This window comes from Rana temporaria, chromosome 8 (assembly GCF_905171775.1).
Source record: "Rana temporaria chromosome 8, aRanTem1.1, whole genome shotgun sequence".
NCBI classification, from domain to species: Eukaryota; Metazoa; Chordata; class Amphibia; order Anura; family Ranidae; genus Rana; species Rana temporaria.
In genome coordinates this window covers 38431308-38453021 of record NC_053496.1, presented here as the reverse complement: position 1 = coordinate 38453021, position 21714 = coordinate 38431308, and the positions used below count along the sequence as shown (strand labels likewise).

Sequence of the window (21714 nt, the reverse complement as noted above, 5' to 3'; positions counted from 1 at the left end):
ACCCCTGCAATTTTAATGTCCATGCCAGGAGACAGTAGATTCTTCAATTTCTGAACCTTCTAGGTTCTGGTCCAATTGATCCTCTTGAAATTCTAATTCCTTCGGGGAGAGAACTTCCGCATCTGAGGATACACATTTAGGCGAAGGGGATCTAGTCCGCTTCTTGCCTGGAATAGAATTAGTGATCATAGCTGCCAATCTTTTCTCTAGCCCCCCTAGGTAGACAGCTAGCATTGCCTCTGTGACAAACACAGGGTTGGGCGGATCTGGGCCAGCCTCAGCACCAGACCCCCCTAATGGCTCATCCCAGGCGACCACCATTGGATTGACAGGTGGGGAGAGTACTGGCATAGCCTGACTCGTATCCTCAGAATCCGAGGGGGAACCCTTTGGTTTTTTGGAACCCTTTGTACCCCTTGATCCCGAGCCCTTGGGAGCCATAGTACAATACCGAGGTACTCCGCTTACAACAACTGACTGTTGTAGCTAGGAGATAACAAATATATGGTTTAGGGAAATAGCAGTCACTGATGCCCAAAACCGGTGGGGAGCCCAGTATTTTTTTTTTTTTTTTTAGATTTGTCTTTTTTTTTTTCAAACAATACTGGCCCCTCCAAAAAAAATTGCTAGTATCTAATTGCTGCCATCAATGGGATATTAGGCTTAAAAAAGAAAATAGCTTGTTCTGGAGCTCCAGAACTGCAATACTCCCTTGCGCCACCGGGTGCCACTGTGCTCAGCTGCAGCGTTGCTGCTCTGTGTCCTCCTCCCTCAGAGCTCAGGATCAAACTGAGCCGATTAAAGTATAGAGGAAGGAACGCCCCTTCCTCTTAACGTAGCGTGACGCCGCCCCCTCCCCTCGCAATGGCGCAAAAGATTTGTATAACTCGTGCACGCGCCCGCGCGCGTACTACGGGGAGGGGAACCATGCTGGAAGCTAAGCTGCCTGAGATTTCTCCCTGACAGCGTTCCTGGGACCCAGAGCGAGCACCGCACGGCACCCAGCCAGGTAAGAACACACAGTAGGTCCAAGACACCTCCCTTAGTTCTGGGCAAAGCTAGGCAAACAGCCCCCCTTCCCAACCTGGCGCGCAGCATAGATACCTACAACATAGACCATAGACATAGCCCCGCCCCGCTGAGGAAGTTGATATAACGTAACGCGTCCGGTGGTTTAGGAGCCTGAAACATCACGTCGCTCATCTGCTGTTCATTCCTAAAGATTGTTACTTCATGCCGTTTTTTGTCTGGCCAAATGTGAGTAGCCTGACTTTTGCTTCTTTTAAAGAATAAATCCACACATTGCAACAGTGAGCACTTAGTCTGTGATTATCTCTTTACATGCACCTGTCCTTTGCGGTTTGGTTGTCTTATGAGGATCTAATACATCAGCCTGGTTCCTGTTCATGACCTGCCTATTTGATTTGCTTTATTGACCATCTGTTAACTCAGTGGTCCATATATAAAGGTGAGAGTAGCCATCTACAACGGTGGAGGGATCACTTCAAAATTTTGGTGGATTGTCACGTGGTGGAGATTTATTTTCGTTTAATTCACTCATCTTCTGACACTTATGGACTTTTGGACTGTTTGTTTGAATTGTATTTAATTTTTAATAATTTTTTTTTTTTTTTTCCATTTTTTCTGCATATTCATATTCACACTTATGGTATTGGTGTTTGAGTATACCAGTATCATTTATATATTTGAGTTTTGCGCTGCACTTTTTCTATTTTATTTTTTACTTGCTTAGGATTTTTGCGAATTTCCCTTAGTGTTCAGCTGGCATTACCAGTGATCTGAACCCTGGGGGTCTGTATCACATAAATACACTTTTAATATCATAATTTTTTGATCTATATATTTGCGCTGATTGCACCCTGTTTTTTATATAGACCAGGGACCTAGCCTTTGGGGTAACACAGACATAGTGGCCCCAAACTGCCAATGCAGGAGCATACTCAGGCAAATCCCCCCAAAGGTTTCCCCTAGAGAGCCTGCCGTCGAACTAAGTCCCGCAGGCCCCCCTCTTACTTGCTCCATGCCGCAGGACGTTTGCACAGCAAGTGGTCCAATCTTCCCCCATCTCCGTGGGTAGCGTACTAGACCTTCAGGCCCTGGGGTTCTGGAAGGAACCCACTGTCCTGGACCTATACAGCACCCTGGCAACAGGTATCTTTAGGCACCTAGAAAAGGCTCTAAGTCCTGGGCCCAGGGTCCAGCGCTCTAAAAGAGAAGAATTATAGGCAAAACCCCACGATTTGGGGCCCGGGTACTGTCCACTTTGGCTCTGAGGCACCTTGGACAGATCCGGTTAGCCTGCCTTGATCCCAAGGATGTGGAGGCAAAGCTATTCCATGACCAACACCTAAGACACTGGCGAAAAAACTGAGGTACTCCTCCTATGGGAGGGGGTTATATAGGGAGGGGACTTCCTGTTTGAGATTGCCAGTGTCCATCACCTGAAGGTACTCCATATAACCCACATAGTAATGAATATGCCGCTCTGTGTCCCGTGATGTACGAGAAAGAAAAAAGGTCTCCTGTACTGTTAAGACAGGGCTATGCGGGTGGTGAAGCTTTTGTTAATCAACTCCCTGCACAGGCCCCCCCAAAACCTTCTATCTAATAGGGCATACAATATAAACTACACACAATAACATAAGTTAGATGCAGCATGAACCTGCTCAGCACTGGGTAATGTTTACACCCATCCTTTGTACAGCCGCTTCATAGATTTGCAAACACTACCCAGCGGGCATCCAGCAGTGGGGCTCACACCACATCTGTGGTCTGTTTGTGGGGGGCAAGGACTAAACAAGAAGGGGCGGAGCAGGATTTTTATTTAATTAAAAAAAATGACACGTGTACTTTAAGGTTCTGAAATTATGTGACCTGCATGTCTCCCAACTCACCTCCCGATAGCGGTACAAGAGAAGGCAGGACACTATGTGTGTAGACATCACAGCGCAGCACTGATCTGCAGCTGGAAAAGGAAAAAATGACAAAATATTACAAAATCTAAATCAGAGCAAAAAGCACCAATCAACAGGCAGCTAACATTATACAGCAAACACTGCAAGCATGCTAGTCCACATAAAGTGGAATTCCAGCCTAAAACATTTATTCTATATCTGGATAAAGTACAAAAGGGTTTTGTCACCCGCGGTGAGGGCATATGTAACAGTTTACATTTGTCATTAGAATAGAAGTAGACAAAACATCTCATAGGGCAAAGGTCCCCAATCTTCTTGGCACCAGGGACAAGTTTCATGGAAGGGGGGGGGGGGGCGGTGGGGGACTGGATATTCATGAAGTTTGTCCTTATTCCCCCCCCATCCACAACCACCTCCCTTTACAGACGCTGGAGTTAACCCTTTAAAAGCAGTCCCACAGTGTCCTCAGTCCCCCGTCACATCACAGCCCCCCTTTACAGTGCAGTCCACTTTACATAAATGTAACAGGGGCTGCACTGTAAAGGGAAGGGGGCACTGCGATGTAACGGGGACTGCACTTTAAAAGAGCACTGCAATGATTGCAGTGTCCCTTTATATCCCAGTGTCCCCTTGCAATCACACCAGAGCCACCCCCCGCCCTCAAATATGATAAAGATTAGTACTGCTGTCTATGGGGAGATTTTTTTCTGGTGGTCCTCATAACAGGACTGATAGTCAAAGAAAGGATTCGCCCCGGGACTTTAAATGAAGTGGGTACCGTTACCTCCAGTACGAATAACAATAGTTACTACAGTATATAATTTATTCAAGTAAAAGTTCTTTACATGCATAGATAACACCAACAGTTTCCAATAACAAGATACAAAACATATTGGTACATAAATGTAGTATCGGTCAGAGTACACGGGCATCATACTACCCAACTAGTTTCGCAAGATCCAGCTCGTTCTTCAGGGGTGTGTAGCTTAACCATGGCTACAGGTGTGCAGCCTCAAGACGACGGCAGCAGGTGCCTCACCCGGGATCTGAGGGGGCCGAGTCAGAAAGGGACCTCTTCACTTAAAACACACACAGCTGTGGAGATTGCCTGCTGTGTCTCATTACTTTTATACTTGGGATATTCACCATACTCAGCCTATACTTTTTATGGACTAACGAGGTCTCTATGCCATGCCTGCTCTCCGTTTGGCCTGGTGGGGTCCCTTTCTGACCTCGCCCACTCAGCTCTCGGGTGAGGCACCTGCTGACGCTGTCTTGAGGTCGCACACCTGTAGCCATGGTCAAGCTCAGTGGTACAGTGTTACACACCCCTGAAGAGTGAGCTGGATCTTGTGAAACTAGTCGGGTAGTATGATGCCTGTGCATACCAACTCATTATGGCTTTTGCCTTACAGGTGTAAAAAAAAATAATAATTGCGGGTATACACCCGCTTTAATTATACTTACTAAACAAGACATGATTGGCCAGACTGGAGATTATCTGTCTTCTGAATGGGCTGTCCACCTTCAGGTCAGGATTAGAGATTGGAACGCTCTCATTCACGGCATCTGTGGCTCTAACATAGAAGAAAAAAAACGTTTTTTCAAGTTGCACTAAAGATGAAAACATACAGTTCCCGTGAAAAAGTATTCTTGACATTTTACACATTTTGTCATGTTTCAACCAAAAATGTAAATGTATTTTAACCACTTGCCGACCAGCCGCCTTACTTTTAAGGCAGCAGGTCTGCTCTCCTGTACGACCTGACGGACTTGTACTTGGTTCGTACATGTGAAATTGCGGGCTCGCACACGCCCCGCCGGCGGCGTGCTCGCACGCCCGCTGCAAGCCGTGGGAGTGTGCTCGGCGGACTCTATGTCCACCGACCGCCCCCGAGATCGTTGTGCAGAAAGGCAGAACGGGGATCTGCCTTTGTAAACAAGGTGGATCCCCGTTCTGACTGGGGACATGTCAGAGATCTTCTGTTCCCAGTGATCGGGAACAGTGATCTCTGTCATGTCCCTGGCAGTCCATCCCCCCTAAAGTTAGAACACACCCAGGAAACACAAGTAACCCCTTGATCGCCCCCTAGTGTTAACCCCTTCCCTGCCAGTGTCATTTATACATTGATCTGTGCATTTTTATTGCACTGATCAATGTAATAATGTCACTGGTCCCAAAAAGTGCAATTTGGTGTCAGATTTGTCCGCCACAATGTTGCAGTCCTTCTAAAAATCACAGATCACCGCCATTACCATTAAAAAAATAAAAGGTCATAAATCTATCCCGATAACTTTTGCGCAAACCAATCAATATATGCTTTTGGCAATTTTTTTTACCAAAAATATGTAGAAGAATATTGGCCTAAATTTATGAAGGCATTATTTATTTTGGGGGGGGGGGGGGGGATATGTGTTATAGCAAAAAAAAATATTTTACTATATTAATAATGTAAAATATTGTTTTTTTCTTCAAAATGTACGCTCTTTTTTTGTTTATAGCGCAAAAAATAAAAACCACAGAGGTGATCAAATACCACCCAAAGAAAGATCTATTTGTGGGAAAAAAAAATGACATAAATTTTGTTTGGGAGCCACGTCACAATTGTCAGTTAAAGCAACGCCGTGCTGTATCGCAAAAAAAAGGCCTGGTCATTAAAAGTGGTTGTAAACCCTTACACAGGGCCGATCCGCCCTATGGGCTCACTATGCAAGCCGCTTAGGGCCCTGCAAAGCTGTGGAGGGCCCCCCAAATTACTAGAGGCCCCGCCTGGTGAGAAGTAATTTTCGGCCCCTCACCCCGCTTCTCAACTCTCTGGCTGCATTGGAGAAGAGGTAAGAAGTCAGCACCCCCCCCCCCCCCCTGCATTCTCACTTTAATGTAAGATGTCATTTCCGACAGCAGAACACCCCCTCCCCCCGCTTCTCAACTTTAATCCTTAATGTGACATGTCACTGTCGGGCTTGTGCCTGTGACCCACACTTTCATAAATCCAGATTGCACAGAAGAATCTATTTAGCTTGATGGGTGGGTGTCAGTCTGGAGAAGTGGGCTTTCCTAGGCTGTATTTGCATGCTGACCACCCTAGCCTCCATGATTGAAAGAAATTAAAACCAATGAAAAGGGTGGGGGGCCAGGGACAGTCAGGCTGGGGAGGGAAAGTTAGATGATGCTGGATATCCAGGAGGCGGGACTTCGTATAACAGCGGCCACCGAGTAAGTGGGAGATCGTTTAACACATAGCTGGGAGAATAATGAACAGAGATATGGCTGGGATTCTTGGTCTGAGCTGTACCTGGATGAGAGGATGGCGGGAAGCAGCGCTTGGTCTAAACGGAGAGGTGCGGGCGATGGCTTCTGCCTCTGGTTTTCTAGATATTCCTAAGGTCATGGAGAAAATATCACACAAAAATAACACAAACAGTACAGCAAAAAAATCACGGCATGAGCCTACAGCACGACATGAGGTCACTTACCTTCAGAGAGAAGGGTTGGGCGAAGTCTACTCGTACACAGCCATAGTTTTTGCGCAGCATTCTGAACACCCCCCTGGCCACGCTCCACAGACCCTCGTCTTTCTTGGGCTTTCCCTGAAATGGTAACAAGTAAATGATTTAAGGGCTCATGCACTTGGCCGTGTAAAGTTAAAGAGCGTGCAGAAACTTAAAGTGAGATAAATAGTCCCCAGAAGCACCGCCTGCTTCATACAACTACCCATAGAATGCCACTACTGTATAGGATATAGTTATACATGGGCATAAACTGGTACATGCTGGGCTGCTGATGGGGGTGGAACTGGCACTTCTTTGCTAGGCCTTGGCCTAATTAGTCCAGTAGGGCGCCCTAGGGGCACAGAGGGAAATTTGTATTTTCCACAACAGCCAAGCATGATAAAGCAAGATGCTAAAAGTATCTTTGTTACAGTCTGCAGATGAAGACACGAGACCGCGTCGTAATGCATAGGGATTGGCCATGGACAGACGTACACCAGGAGTGACGTGAGAAGGCGCTGTGGACGCCACTGTTCAATGTTATGCTCGCTTTTATCGATTTTCATGTAAGCGCAACTGTTTTTCAATAAATGCCCTGTTTATTTACGTACTACACTATTGGAGGCCTTCCATTTGTCCCTCTTGTTCCCCGGGCTTGAGCGATTTAGGTACTTTGTTAAGGGATCAGTGTTCCATCTGCCTTTGCCAGGGGATATCGAGGAGATTGATGCGTGGTGGTATTTCACATGGATTGCTGATTTTAGCCCTCATTGAGGTGAGAGTTCTGAGAGACCAGACTACTGTCTTTGGTGGAGTTTCATTCCTCTTGGGATTAATGGACACCTCACATTAGCAGTGTATCTGCACTTTCATCTTTTGGACTTTGTCACTCTTATTTTCCAGTGGAATCAATTGATTTATTTTGATCACTCTTTTCACTTGCTTCATACATCCATCTATGTGTCTTGAGATATATAATATTATTTATGTATTATGAATTTTTCTGCGCAATAACCCATTCACTATTGCTCTATTTTTGTTGTTGTGTACACACTTCATAGTTATTGCTGCAATTATTCACTCTGTCTATATAGGAAGACGTCACTGAGTAGCGCAGAAGCCTTTTTATATTTAGTCTGCAGATGGCGCTGTGCTTCTCTCTCGATGCACAATTAATGCACAGGGAAGGCAGTACAGTGAGAGTTAAAGGTGGTAAGTTCCGACATTTTACATATTATCCTCCATGTATCCTATTCAAAACTATCTTAATTTCTTTCCCTAAATGCCTTTCTAACAATGGCACGTTTTCCCCCCATAGTCTGGGAGTGCCGGTTACACATACCTTTCGGTATGCCATAACCAACTTTATGAGTTCCTCCCCTCAAATACCTAAACATGTGTAACCCCTGTAGATGTTTGATGGGGTTTATGGAGGACTCCGATCTACATAATTGCACAAAACTTATTATAACTATTAATTTATACCAAAAAGGCTATCGCAATTTAATAGAAGTCCATTGATTCACCCCAGCATATGAGGCTTGAGAGAGAGTGCCCGAAAACTTCTGGTTTACATGGCTGGAATCGCAATCCACGCTTGCCCACTTTATTAAATAATTAAGGACTGTATAAGAGTGATAGTGGGCCTTTGGGCACTGTTTCTTCCCACTGATACAAGGCAATATTCCTACCATCGATACCAACAATGGGGAGAAGAGCTGCACGATTAATCGTTAAAGAATCGAGATCGCGATTCAACTCTCCTCATGATCTTAAAACAGCATTTCCCGATTCTATGCAACAAGTGCAGAGTTCTCTGCTCACTTCTGACAGCGGACAAAAAATAAAGCTCACTGTATATATACACGTCATTTTTTTAAAGATGAATATCTCGGAACGGCAACAGCTGCTGCCACAACCGAGATATCCATCTCTTCAGCGAGTGGTCCTGTCAACGATAACGGTGGTCTCCGCGGCGGATTCACTTACCGGAGCCGTCGGCAGTGGCGGAGGCGATGGGGTCCTGTCCCCTGCTTGGCTGGGATACGAGTGAGGGCAAGATGGCCCCCAACCGTCCCCATAGCATAGCAGGGCGGAAGCGACATCAAAACGTCACTTCCGCTTCTTAAAGCAATATTTTCTAGTTGTCATTTTTTCAAATGACAAATGTATTTATTTATTTTTGCATTTTTGTCTAAATATGAGATCTGAGGTCTTTTTGAACCCAGATCTCATATTTAAGAGGACCTGTCATGCTTTTTTTCTATTACAAGGGATGTTTACATTCCTTGTAATAGGAATAAAAGTGATACATTTTTTTTTTGTGTGTGTAAAAATTACTAAAAATAAATAACAAAAAAATATTTTTTTTTTTTTAAAGTGCCCCGTCCCGACGAGCTCGCGCGCAGAAGTGAACGCATACGTGAGTAGCGCCCGCATATGAAAACGGTGTTCACCCCACACAAGTGAGGCATCACCGCGATCGTTAGAGCGAGAGCAATAATTCTAGCCTTAGACCTCCTCTGCAGCTCAAAAGATGCAACCTATAGAATTTTTTAAACGTCGCCTATGGAGATTTTTAAGGGTAAAAGTTTGACGCCATTCCACGAGCGGACGCAATTTTGAAGCGTGACATGTTGGGTATCATTTTACTCGGCGTAACATTATCTTTCACAATATATAAAACAAATGGGCTAACTTTACTGTTGTCTGATTTATTACAAAAAAGTGCATTTTTTTAAAAAAAAAGTGCGCTTGTAAGACCGCTGTGCAAATACGGTGTGACAAAAAGTATTGCAATGACCGCCATTTTATTCCCTAGGGTGTTAGAAAAAATATATATATAATGTTTGGGGGTTTTAAGTAATTTTCTAGCAAAAAAAAATGTTTTAATCTTGTAAACGCCAAATCTGAAAAACAGGCTTGGTCCTTAAAGTGGAGGTTCACCCAAAAAATAAATTTTTAACATTACATTCAGCCGAGTTGTCCTAATGACAATCGGCTGTTTTTTTTCCGTACATACCGTATTTCACCGCCGCTTCCGGGTATGTCTTCTGCGGGACTGGGCGTTCCTATCTGATTGACAGGCTTCCGACCGTCGCATACTGCACGTCACGAGTTGCCGAAAGAAGCCGAACGTCGGTGCGCAGGCGCCGTATAGAGCCGAACCGACGTTCGGCTTCTTTCGGCAACTCGTGACGCGTAGTATGCGACGGTCGGAAGCCTGTCAATCAGATAGGAACGCCCAGTCCCGGAGAAGACATACCCGGAAGCGGCGGTGAAATACGGTATGTACGGGAAAAAAAAAAAAAAAAAAAGCCGATTGTCATTAGGACAACTCGGCTGAATGTAATGTTAAAATTTTTTTTGGGGTGAACCCCCGCTTTAAGTGGTTAAGGAAGCCAAAAAAAAAACTCCACTGTGGTTGCTCCCCCCCCAAAAACTGTAATTCATCGAGAAGCTGCTTTTTTGGTAACTGCTCTTAGACAGGGATTCTGGTAATTTTGGGTATCTCAAGATATGCTTTATTATCGAGGCTTTGTACAAGCTGCACTGTGCAAGTCCCACAATTACATTCCAGTTATGGTCATTCTGGTGACCATTTGGTATTGTAAGCATAAGAGCACCATAGAAACTGATATATTGTATTAAAAAAATGAAAGGGTCAGAGAAAAGTGACAAAGTAACCATTCAAAGGACGGGGTAAGGAAAGCAAATTATTACCTTAGAAATTCCTTACGAATTCCAAAACTCCAATAGCATTAAAAAAAAAAAAACACAATCAAAATGAAACTTGGTACTCACCAGTTGTTCTCCGTTATAATGCCCCTCAATTATACGGTCATAAGATATCCCCACAGGTATGACAAGGACATCGGGGATGGAGCTGTTGCACAAAGTGTCCACGACGACAGACAGGATGCCGGCTCTGCCGCACGAGGTCTTGCCACTGCGAGAGCGAGTTCCTTCCAGAAATATTTCCAAGAACTGATGCTTGCAAAGGAGCTGCTCGATGTACTGGAAGACGCGGCCAACGAGAAGATGAACAACATTATTACCAAACATATAAAACATTCAATTACAAGGCACAGCCAATAATAAAGGAGGAGAATGTTTTTCCCCCAAACATTTAACTACAAGGCATGGCCAATAAGCAGATGGACAATGCTATTCCCAAACATTCCAAAAACATTTAACTACAAGACCTGGCCAATGAGAAGACAATTCAACTTCAAACATTCAACTATGAGACATGGGCAATGAGAAGAAAATGATATTCCCAAACATTCCAAAAACATTTAACCAAGAGAAACGGCTAATGAAAAGACACTAATATTCCAAAAACATTTGACCAAGAGACACAGCCAATGATAAGACAATAATATTCTCAAACATTTTAAAAACATTGAACTACGAGATCCAGCCAATGAGAAGACAATGATATTTCCAAACAATTCAAAAACATTTAAGTACGAGACACAACCAATGAGAAGACAACGGTATTCCCAAACATTCCAAAAACATTTAAGTACGAGACACAACCAATGAGAAGACAACGGTATTCCCAAACATTCAACTATGAGACATGGGCAATGAGAAGAAAATTATATACCCAGACATTCCAAAAACATTGAACTACGAGATCCAGCCAATGAGAAGACAATGATATTCATAAACATTTTACTATGAGACATGGGCAATGAGAAGACCATGTTGTTCTGAATCATTCCAAAAATATTCAACTAACTAAACAGCATGACCAGCAAGAAGGTGAACAATGCTATTCCTAAACATTTAACTACAAAGACATGGCCGATGAGAAGGTGGCCAACATTATTCTGAAAGGAAGGCTACTTTTGTACCTACCCCGTTTAACAAGGATCTGTACAGAATGTCTTTTTTGCCATCTGGGGTTTCATCAAGTTTTCGCCGAATAAAGAACCCGCCCAACAGGCGAATCAAAGTACTGTCCAATAAGAAAGCAGCAGTTTATTCCTAGTCTGCAAGAGCATATATTATATATTCACACAAACATTACATTTGTTAGCAAAATGCTGAACCACTTGCCTACCGGGGCAATTGAAATTTTGTGCACACGACAAAAAACATAATTTATGCTAAAAATTACCGTAAATTCTACCCCCTCCCAAAAAAATTATTATGATCTCTCTCTCTCTATTTATTATGATCTCTCTCTATTTATTATGATCTCTCTCTCTCTCTATTTATTATGATCTCTCTCTCTCTCTATTTATTATGATCTCTCTCTCTCTCTATTTATTATGATCTCTCTCTATTTATTATGATCTCTCTCTATTTATTATGATCTCTCTCTCTATTTATTATGATCTCTCTCTCTCTCTATTTATTATGATCTCTCTCTCTCTCTATTTATTATGATCTCTCTCTCTATTTATTATGATCTCTCTCTCTCTATTTATTATGATCTCTCTCTCTCTATTTATTATGATCTCTCTCTCTCTCTCTCTCTCTCTCTCTCTATTATGATCTCTCTCTCTCTCTATTATGATCTCTCTCTCTCTATTATGATCTCTCTCTCTATTTATTATGATCTCTCTCTCTATTTATTATGATCTCTCTCTCTATTTATTATGATCTCTCTCTCTATTTATTATGATCTCTCTCTCTCCCTCTATCTCTCTCTCTTTATTATTATCTCTCTAAAATATATATATATATATATATATTTATTATTATCTCTGTAAAATATATATATATATATATATATATATATATATATATATATATATATACACACACACACACATACATACATATACACACACACACTGTACTTATCGGCGTACACCACACACTTTTTCCCCCTGAAAAAAGAGTGCCAATAATGTGTGCGTGTTATATGCCGATATTTTCCATTGGGCTGCCTCGGAGGGGAAGGGGGGCGAGCGCCGCTGGATTACACAGAACGGGGGATCTCCCACTTACTCGGTGGCCGCTGTTATACAAAGTCCCGCCTCCTGGACTGGCTCCTATGATAGACAGCACACTGGTCCAATGCCGGGACATGCAACGTTTATCATAGGAGCCATTTCAGGAGGCATGATTTTGTGTAACAGCGGCAGCCGAGTAAGTAGGAGATCCCCGATCTGTGCAGTAGGGCAGCTTTAATCTCCAAGCACTGGTAAGGCTGCACTGATGGACACTGATCAGGCTGCATTGATGGGCACTGGTGAGGCTGCATTGATGGACACTGACACTTATTTTGCTTCAAAGTTCATTTATTTAAAATTATATATATATATATATATATATATATATATATATATATATATATAATATTTTTTTTTTTTTCCCCCAAAAGCTAAGACTCTGGAGAATAAAATTACAGCAGTTGCAATTTTTTATTTTATGCCTTCTTTATTTATAGAACGTTTTCACAATTACAATAAACAGAAAAACATATAAATACACAAGGTACATAGACCTAAGCATCCACATACAAATTCAGAAAGGGTACCATTAAGATACCACCATAACAGACCCAACAGACTTCAAGAGACTAGATGGTTTGTCATGAAACCCAATGCAATGTGGAGGGGAACCCAATGCAATGTGGAGGGGTAAGCAGTTGCAATTTTTATGCTGTACTATATTCGCCTATTAAGATTCTATTTTGAAATGATGGGTTTTTCATATATTTTTTACCATTAATTATGACCTAAAATTATTGCTCTCAAGCCATACTTCACATGTGTGGCACAGTTGGTGTTTACAAACCTGTGCTGTGATTTTTATATGGGATGATCCCACCTAGTAAGCAGTCAGAACCAGTTATTAACTGCATGCGTGGTGACCTTGAACATGTTTGGACCCGCATGGCAAGCGGCAACACTCTATGACATTCAGTTAATTGTGAGTCGCCATTTAATTTGGTTGTGTTTTCTGTAGTGTGCTGAAAAAATTTTGAGTTTAAAAGTTGAACAACAATTTGAATTTTTTTGTAAAATTTAACAGAACACTAACAAAATGTTTTCAAATGCTTACTACAGTGTATAGGTATGACGGCCTGTCTCGTGCACGTGTGTTTGAGTGGCACAAAAGATTCAATGAAGGGACATGAGAATGAATTCCTAAAAGTTAAATCAGTGCTTAACCACTTCCATACCGCGTCAATGTGAAATGACGGCGGCAGGAACCCCTCGCCGATCCGGGTGGACGTCATATGACGTCCTGTATTCCCGGCAATCTAGGGGGCGCGCGCTCGTGCCACAGCGCGATTGCCGCCTGGTGCCCGCGATTGTCGGTGATCACGGCAGGAGTGTGGATCTGTGCGTGTAAACACACAGATCCACCTCCTGTCAGCGGTGAGGAGACCAATGTGTGTTCCCAGTACAGAGGTCCCCTCCCTTCTACAGTAAGAACACACCTTAGGGAACATATTAACCCCTTCAACGCCCCCTAGTGGTTAACCCCTTCCCTGCCAGTCACATTTACACAGGAATCAATGCATATTTATAGCGTTAATCGCTGTATAAATGTGAATGGTCCCAAAAACGTGTCAAAAGTGTCCGATGTGTCACGGTCACAGTAAAAAAATCGCAAATCGCCGCCAATACTAATAAAAAAATTAATAAAATAAAAATGCCATAAATCTATCACCTATTTTGTAGACGCTATAACTTTTGCGCAAACCAATCAATATACGATTATTGCGATTTTTTTGACCAAAAATATGTAGAAGAATTTGTATCGCCCTAAACTGAGGAAAAAAATTTTTTTTATTTTTTTTTAAATTGTGATATTTATTAAATAAAAAAGTAAAAAATATAGTGTTTTTTTTTTTAAATTGTCGCTCATCTTTTGTTTATAGCGCAAAAAATAAAAACCGCAGAGATGATCAAATACCATCAAACGAAAGCTCTATTTGTGGGGGGAAAAACAAAGATTTCGTCTGGGTACAGTGTTGCATAACCACGCAATTGTCATTCAAAGTGCAACAGTGCTGAAAACTAAAAATTGGTCTGGGCAGGAAGGGGGTGAAAATACCTTGTATGGAAGGGGTTAAAAGGACACGTTTTGAGTCAGTTGATGCTGTAAAGAAGAAAACGGCAGATGTGTTGAAACAGCTGACAGAAATAGATTTTCTCCATGTCTCCAACCAGTGGAAAACAAGACTGCAGCAATGTATTGGTGCAAATGGGGAATATATTGAAGGGGACAAGAATTACATTTGTAATACATATACCGTATTTATCGGCGTATACCGCGCACTATTTTGCCCTGAAAATCAGGGCAAAATCGTGGGTGCGCGATATATGCCGATACCCGCTTTCCCGCGCCGAGTTTGAATACTGCGCCGACAAATACCGAGCGCAGTATATGCCGGCGCAGTATTCAAACTCGGCACGGGAAAGCGGGAAACGAGCGAGGAGGATGCCGCAGAAGGACGCCGGACCCGACGAAGAGGACACCCGAAGCCGCAGACGGACGCCGGACCCGTCGAGGCCGCCGTGCAAGACACCAAACTAAGTACAAAAATATTTTTTTCACAGGAATTTCTGGGCAAATTTAGGGGTGCGCGCTATACGCGGGAGCGCGCTATACCCCAATAAATACGGTAAATAAAAGGTGAGTTATTTAATTGACACACCTCGTACAGTTGTGCTCATAAGCTTACATACCCTGGCAAAATTGATGATTTCTTGGCCATTTTTCAGAGAATATGACTGATAACACACAAACTTTTCTGTCACTCATGATTAGTGTTTGGCGGAAGCCATTTATTATCAATCAACTGTGTTTACTCTTTTTACATCATAATGGCAACAGAAACTACCCAAATGTCCCTGATCAAAAAGTTTACATACCCCCAGTTCTTAATACCGTGTATTGCCCCCTTTAACATCAATGACAGCTTGAAGTCTTTTGTGGTATTTGTAGATGAGGCTCTTTATCTTCTCAGATGGTAAAGCTGCCCATTCCTCTTGGCAAAAAGCCTCCAATTCCTGGAAATTTTTGGGCTGTCTTGCCTGAACAGCACTTTTGAGATCTCAATGATATATTGAGGGGCTCAATGATATTGAGGTCAGAAGACTGAGATGACCACTCCAGAACCTTCACTCATGCTTGGCTTCAGTATGTCACAGTACATGTTGGCATTCATGGTTCCCTCAATGATCTGTAGCTCCCCAGTGCCTGAAGCCCCAGACCATGACACTCCCACCACCATGCTTGACTGTAGGCAAGACACCGTTGTCTTTGTACTCCTCACCTGGTTGCCGCCACACACGCTTGACACCATCTGAACCAAATCCGTTTATCTTGGTCTCATTAGACGGGACGGTTCCAGTAATCCATGTCCTTAGTCTGCTTGTCTTCAGCAAACTAGGCATATAATGAACAAGTTGGCACATATTGCACCATATATCTTTTTCCATTCTTCAAGAACGACTTCTTTTAGAGCCTGGATGCTGGGTGGAGAGTGACGCTCAACTTGTCTATTCAGAAATCCCCATAGTTGTTCTCCGATTGGGTTCAGATCAGGAGACCTACTTGGCCACTGAATCACTTTCACCCCGTTCTTCAGAAATGCAACCGAGGCCTTAGATGTGTGTTGTCATTGTCATGTTGGAAAAGTGTACAACGACCAAGGGAACGGAGTGATGGTAGCATCTTCTCTTTCAATATAGAGCAGTATATCTGTGAATTCACGATACCATCAATTAAATGTAGCTACCAGACAAAATCAGCACTCATGCAGCCCCATAGAAGGACACTGCCACCACCATGTTTCACAGTAGGCACCAGGCATTTTTTTTGTACCTCAACTTTGAGACGCCATACAGTTTTTAAGCCATCAGTTCCAAAAACATTTATCTTGGTCTCATCACTCTTGAGTACAGAGTCCCAGCAGTCTTCTTTTTTAGCATGGGCCCTGGCAAATTCTAGGCAAGCCTATTGGTGCATGAGCTTTAGGAGAGGCTTCCCTCATGGACGACACCCATGCATGCCATTCCTATTGTGTCACGGAAAACAAACATCCCAGTTTGGCTTTCTACTTCTTTTGTTTACTGCAGTGAACTTGCATGGTGATTTCCTTCAACCCTTCTCATCAGAAGACGATCTTGTCGAGGTGATAACTTCCGTTGATGGCCTGGCGGTCTCTGTGAGATGGTTGCAGTTCCATCTTTGTTACATTTTTTAATCACTTTTGCTCCAGTATTCTGACTGATAAGTAAAGCTTTGGCGATCTTCTAGTAGCCTTCACCTTTCTTGTGTAAAGAAATTATTTTCTTTCTCAGGCCTTCTGACATTTCTGTGTGGTGGTGCCATTGCTGCCCGTATGAAATGAGAAGACTCATCTGTTGATTAGACTCATCTGTTGTTGAATTCTTGTTAATTAGGATTTTGTTGTCTAAAATGTAGCTTTACTCCCTAAACCTCGTACACACGATCAGTTTTTCGGACAACCGTTCGTCCGTTTGTTTGTTGCATGCTGGTCTCATGTCGAAAGTGAAGAGGTTACTCACCATACGAAAATTCTCGTACGACAGAATACAACTTCAGAAGTGACGTAATAGGCCCAGATTCAGAGTGTGGGCGCACATTACGCCGCCGTAGCGCAAACGTCGTACGCCACGCCGGCGTAGCGCGGAGAGGCATAGGATTCAAAGGCGTAGGCCGGCATAGGAGGAAGTGGGTGTGACCCATGCAAATGAGGCGTTACCCCATGCAAATGATGGGCCGAGCGCCAGACAGATACGTATTACGAACTGCGCATGCGCCGTGACGTGGATGCATCCCCCTGCGCCTGTTCACAACCACGTCGGAACAACTGCCTAAACTACGCCGGATCACTTTGTACACCGTGAACGTAACCTACGCCCAGCCAGACACGCGTCCAACGTAAAATACGCCGGCTTGTGTTCCCTGGTGCAGACCTTTGCATGTCTGCTGCTGGGTTGCGCCTCCTTTATGGGGAATAACTTTACGCCGGACGTACAACTTACGCGCACCTCGCATAGCCTGCGTGGGGCGCACACAGGTTCGTGAATCGCCGTATTTCCCTCATTTTCATGTTTGAATGGGAGCGGCACCATGCGCCCAGCCTAAATGTGCGCCCACCCTACGCAGGTGTAAGCAAGATACGTTGGCGGGGTGTAGCCTGGCTTGGGGCGCATATCTGTTTGTGGGTCTGGCGCACTGATATGACGGCGCACATTTGCACTTACGTCGGCGTAACTTGTTATATGTCGGCGTAAGTGCTTTGTGAATCTGGGCCATAGTGTTTAATAGTTTTGTATGTATTCTTTCATTTCTGAGCATGCGTAGTCTTGCTCTTAGGATTTATTTCGGACAAAAAACATACTAATTGTACGTAGAGTTCACTCATGACAACATTTTTATAGTCTGCACATCCAGCGTTTGTCGGACGAAAAACCTGAATCGGCTGTCAAAAGTACTGTACCAACGATCCGAAAATCGGCAAATCGTTCAGACAAAATTTCACTTCCGATTTTCGTATCGTGTGTATGGGCCTTAAGACTTTAATAGGGGTGTATTTATTTTTGCAACATGGTCTTGAATGAATTTGTGAAAAATACTTTTGTGTGTGCATAATCTCGGTTGTAATCAACAAGCGCCCTATGTGATAGCATGGGAAGGTTACAAGGGTCCAGCAGCCAATCTCTAGGCCCCCCCAAGACTTTCATTTACCTATTAGACTAGCTCTAGTTCTTATTAAAAAAAAAAAAAAATTGAACTCGAGCCACTTCCTGTAAAAGGGTGACAAACCTGCCTTTCTATCATCGGCAGCGTTGTCACCCTTTCTCAGGAAGTGTCGGGAGGCTCTGGCCTTAGCTGCAGTCTCCGCCCATCACCACTGTGATTGGTAGGGCCCCTGGACTTATATTTGTTTACTCTTTAGCTCAATTGTTATTCATTTACGTAAACAAAACAAAAAAGTGGGGGGGGGGGGGAGTTTGAGGTTGGGGTTCAAGAAAATACTCCATTATGACCACTAGATGGAGCCGACAATCATAGTAGATATTTTATTTCCTCTTATCACCAGTTCCATCTAGTGGTCATAAAGCAGTATTTTCCAGATTCATTATAAATAAAATAATTCGACCTGGAAAGAAAACAGCCTAATAACAGGTCATTTTCTTCCCGTTTACACAGAAAGACACAGCTGTCCAAAATGAAAGGCCGATTATTCATGGAAGGGGTCGGTACAGACCTGAAAATGGGGATGTTGAGGTTGTTCCCTGCTGCAATATGGGGGGCTTTGATGTTGTGGCAGAACAAGACGAATGTGAGGAGAAGGTAGTCGATGTGCGATTTGTGAACGGGGAGGAAGACGAGTGGAACCTTCGTCTACAGGTTGAAGACAAGAGGGGAGAGACGTCACGTTGTGAGAGGTGCGGAGAACAACGTGGGTGAAACACAAAAACAAATAAACATACACCAGAGCAAAGGCCGACCTACCTCTGTGGCCGCTTTCTTCACCATCTCCAATTGCCCCTTGTGAATCTGAATGTTCAAGAAGAAGCCATTGAAGAGCTTCAGGAGAACCCAGCCCGTTAGCCTGTAAGAGATTAAAAATGTGATTATTGTCCCATCCCCTCATCCCAGGAGTTCCTCAGGGCCTGTTATCACAGGAGCGTCAACTTTTACTGCCATGAACACCTATGTCGGGGAAGAGTGAATAGTACCGACACCAGTTTTGGGGGTTACTATTGCATCCACAGACACCATAGTTGGGGGTTATTGCATCAACTGACACCACTGTTTTGGAGATATTATTGCATTGCACCAATGCCGGGGGTTACTATTGCAATCACTGACACCAACTCTGCGGGATATGATCGCATTCACTGACACCAATACTGGGGGTTATTTAAGCATCCACTGACACCAATGCTGCGGGATACGATTGCACTCACTGACGCCAATGCCGGGGGTTATTATTGCACTCACCAATGGCAAGGGTTTATATTGCATCCACTAACACCAATGCTGCGGGTTATTGCTGCACTCACTGACACCAATACTGGGGGTTATTTCACTCACTGACACCAATACTGGGGGTTATTTCACTCACTGACACCAATACTGGGGGTCATTATTGCACTCCCTGACACCAATACTGGGGGTCATTATTGCACTCCCTGACACCAATACTGGGGGTTATTATTGCACTCACTGACACCAATACTGGGGGTCATTATTGCACTCCCTGACCCAATACTGGGGGTCATTATTGCACTCACTGACACCAATACTGGGGGTCATTATTGCACTCACTGACACCAATACTGGGGGTTATTATTGCACTCACTGACACCAATACTGGGGATTATTATTGCACTCACTGACACCAATACTGGGGGTTATTATTGCACTCACTGACACCAATACTGGGGGTCATTATTGCACTCACCGACACCAATACTAGGGGTTATTATTACACTCACCGACACCAATACTGGGGGTTATCCCCCCCCCAAAAAACATTACCCCCTCCTAACAAATCCTCTACCTCTCAAATCGCCACTCCAAGCACAAATCATATCTCCTCACTTTCAATTCCCCCCCCCCCCCCCTCCTTCCAGCACAATTTCCGCTCCCCCAATCCCCCATCCTAGCACACATCCCCCCACAAATGTCCCCTCCTAACAAAAATACCCCCACAATCATCCTTACTAGCACAATTCCCCCCCCAAAAAATATTTCACCTCCACCATTATACTTTTATAGCACAAACCTCCCAAATCCCCCCTTCTACCACAAATCCTCTTCCCCTATCTTCCCTCCCAACACAAATCACTCCTAGAACCCCTCCTCAAATTAGCCCTCCTAGAACAATTCTTACCCCCCCCCCCCCCCCTGGCCACCCTTCAAATTTCCCTTCTCAACACGAACCACCCTATGGTGCCCATGCCCCACATGATACCACAGTGCCCAGGGCAGCAGCCCTTCCTACCCACTCCTTGTCCCGTCCCTAGGTCATACCCATTGTGCTCTCCCCAAACTGTAATCAAAGTAACAAAGTTGGCTGGCTTTAATGTGTATTGCCATGTACTGTATGTGAACCAAGAATCCCTGTTTTTATGCAAAAGTCTGCTAGAAATATGTAGAGGTGTACAGCAGTGTGCAGAGGGTTAAATCAGCATTTGCAATACTTTGCCTGAGACACAATCCTGCACCTGATCAATGCTGGGGATACAGATGCCACCATCTCCTGCAGGATCTTCTTGGCTTTCCTCTTGACTTTGTTGGTAGACTTGGGGTCTGCAGTTCCAGTGGGACTGGCCTCAGCCGCCACGGCTTCTATGGCTTCTTTCACCCTGGTGGGGAAGAAAACCGTAAATCAGTTATAGTGAGTAGACACTGTGGGCCAGATTCAGAGAGACTTACGACGGCGTATCTACTGATACGTCGGCGTAAGTCTGAAAATGCGCCGTCGTATCTATGCGCTCATTCTTAAAATGAGCTACGCCTGAAAGTTGCCAAGATACGACCGACGTAAGTCTCCTACACCGTCGTATCTTGGGTGCATATTTACGCTGGCCGCTAGGGGCGCTTACGTTGATTTACGCATCGAATATGTAAATGAGCAAGATACGCCGATTCACGAACGTACGTACGCCCGTCGCAGTAAGCTACGCAGTTTATGTAAGACATACGCCGGCGTAAAGATAAAACACCTCTATAGGTGGCGCAGCCCATGCAAGGTATGGACGTCGGAACTGCCGTCAAATTTTACATTGTTTACGCAAGTCGTACGTGAATGGGGCTGTGCGTAAGTTAGGTTCATGACGTACGCATTGAGCCGTCGTATCGTAGGGAGTATTTGCGACATGATTCTGAGCATGCGGGTCACGGTTAATTTACATGTAGTACGCCCACTACCTGCCTAATTTGAATTAGGCAGGCTTACGCCGGCCCATTTTCGCTACGCCGACGTAACTTATGGAGCAAGTGCTTTGTGAATACTCGCCTTGCCTCACTATGTTACGTCGGCGTAGTGCAAATGGGATGCGCTACGCCGGCCAAAAGATGCGCCCAGGTACGTGAATCTAGCCCAATATGTGTTGATATTGGGATACCTCCGGCAGATTTTTCCTTCTAGTGAAGACAGGACATATAAAAATGGCCAAACTTTGAGTGTTGGTATTGCTTTTCTTGGACAGGTGGTGAAGATGCTTGAACCCCGCGGTTGCAGGGTGCTTGCAGAATGGCCCCATTCACTTGGAGGGGCTGTGTTTGACAGGCAATATGTCCACTGAAAGCACCAGGGGGT

General features: G+C 44.1%; 1 protein-coding gene across 1 annotated transcript in view; it reads right to left on the bottom strand.

Annotated features, from left to right (window-relative positions):
• GPAM (glycerol-3-phosphate acyltransferase, mitochondrial) overlaps nt 1-21714 on the bottom strand; it is a 98585-nt gene that overhangs the window by 44812 nt on the left and 32059 nt on the right. The window contains 9 exon segments of the mRNA XM_040322139.1: nt 2916-2986; nt 4404-4513; nt 6233-6318; nt 6414-6527; nt 10233-10445; nt 11295-11394; nt 18649-18785; nt 18897-18996; nt 20618-20758. Of these exon segments, the coding sequence (XP_040178073.1) occupies nt 2916-2986; nt 4404-4513; nt 6233-6318; nt 6414-6527; nt 10233-10445; nt 11295-11394; nt 18649-18785; nt 18897-18996; nt 20618-20758 (1072 nt within the window).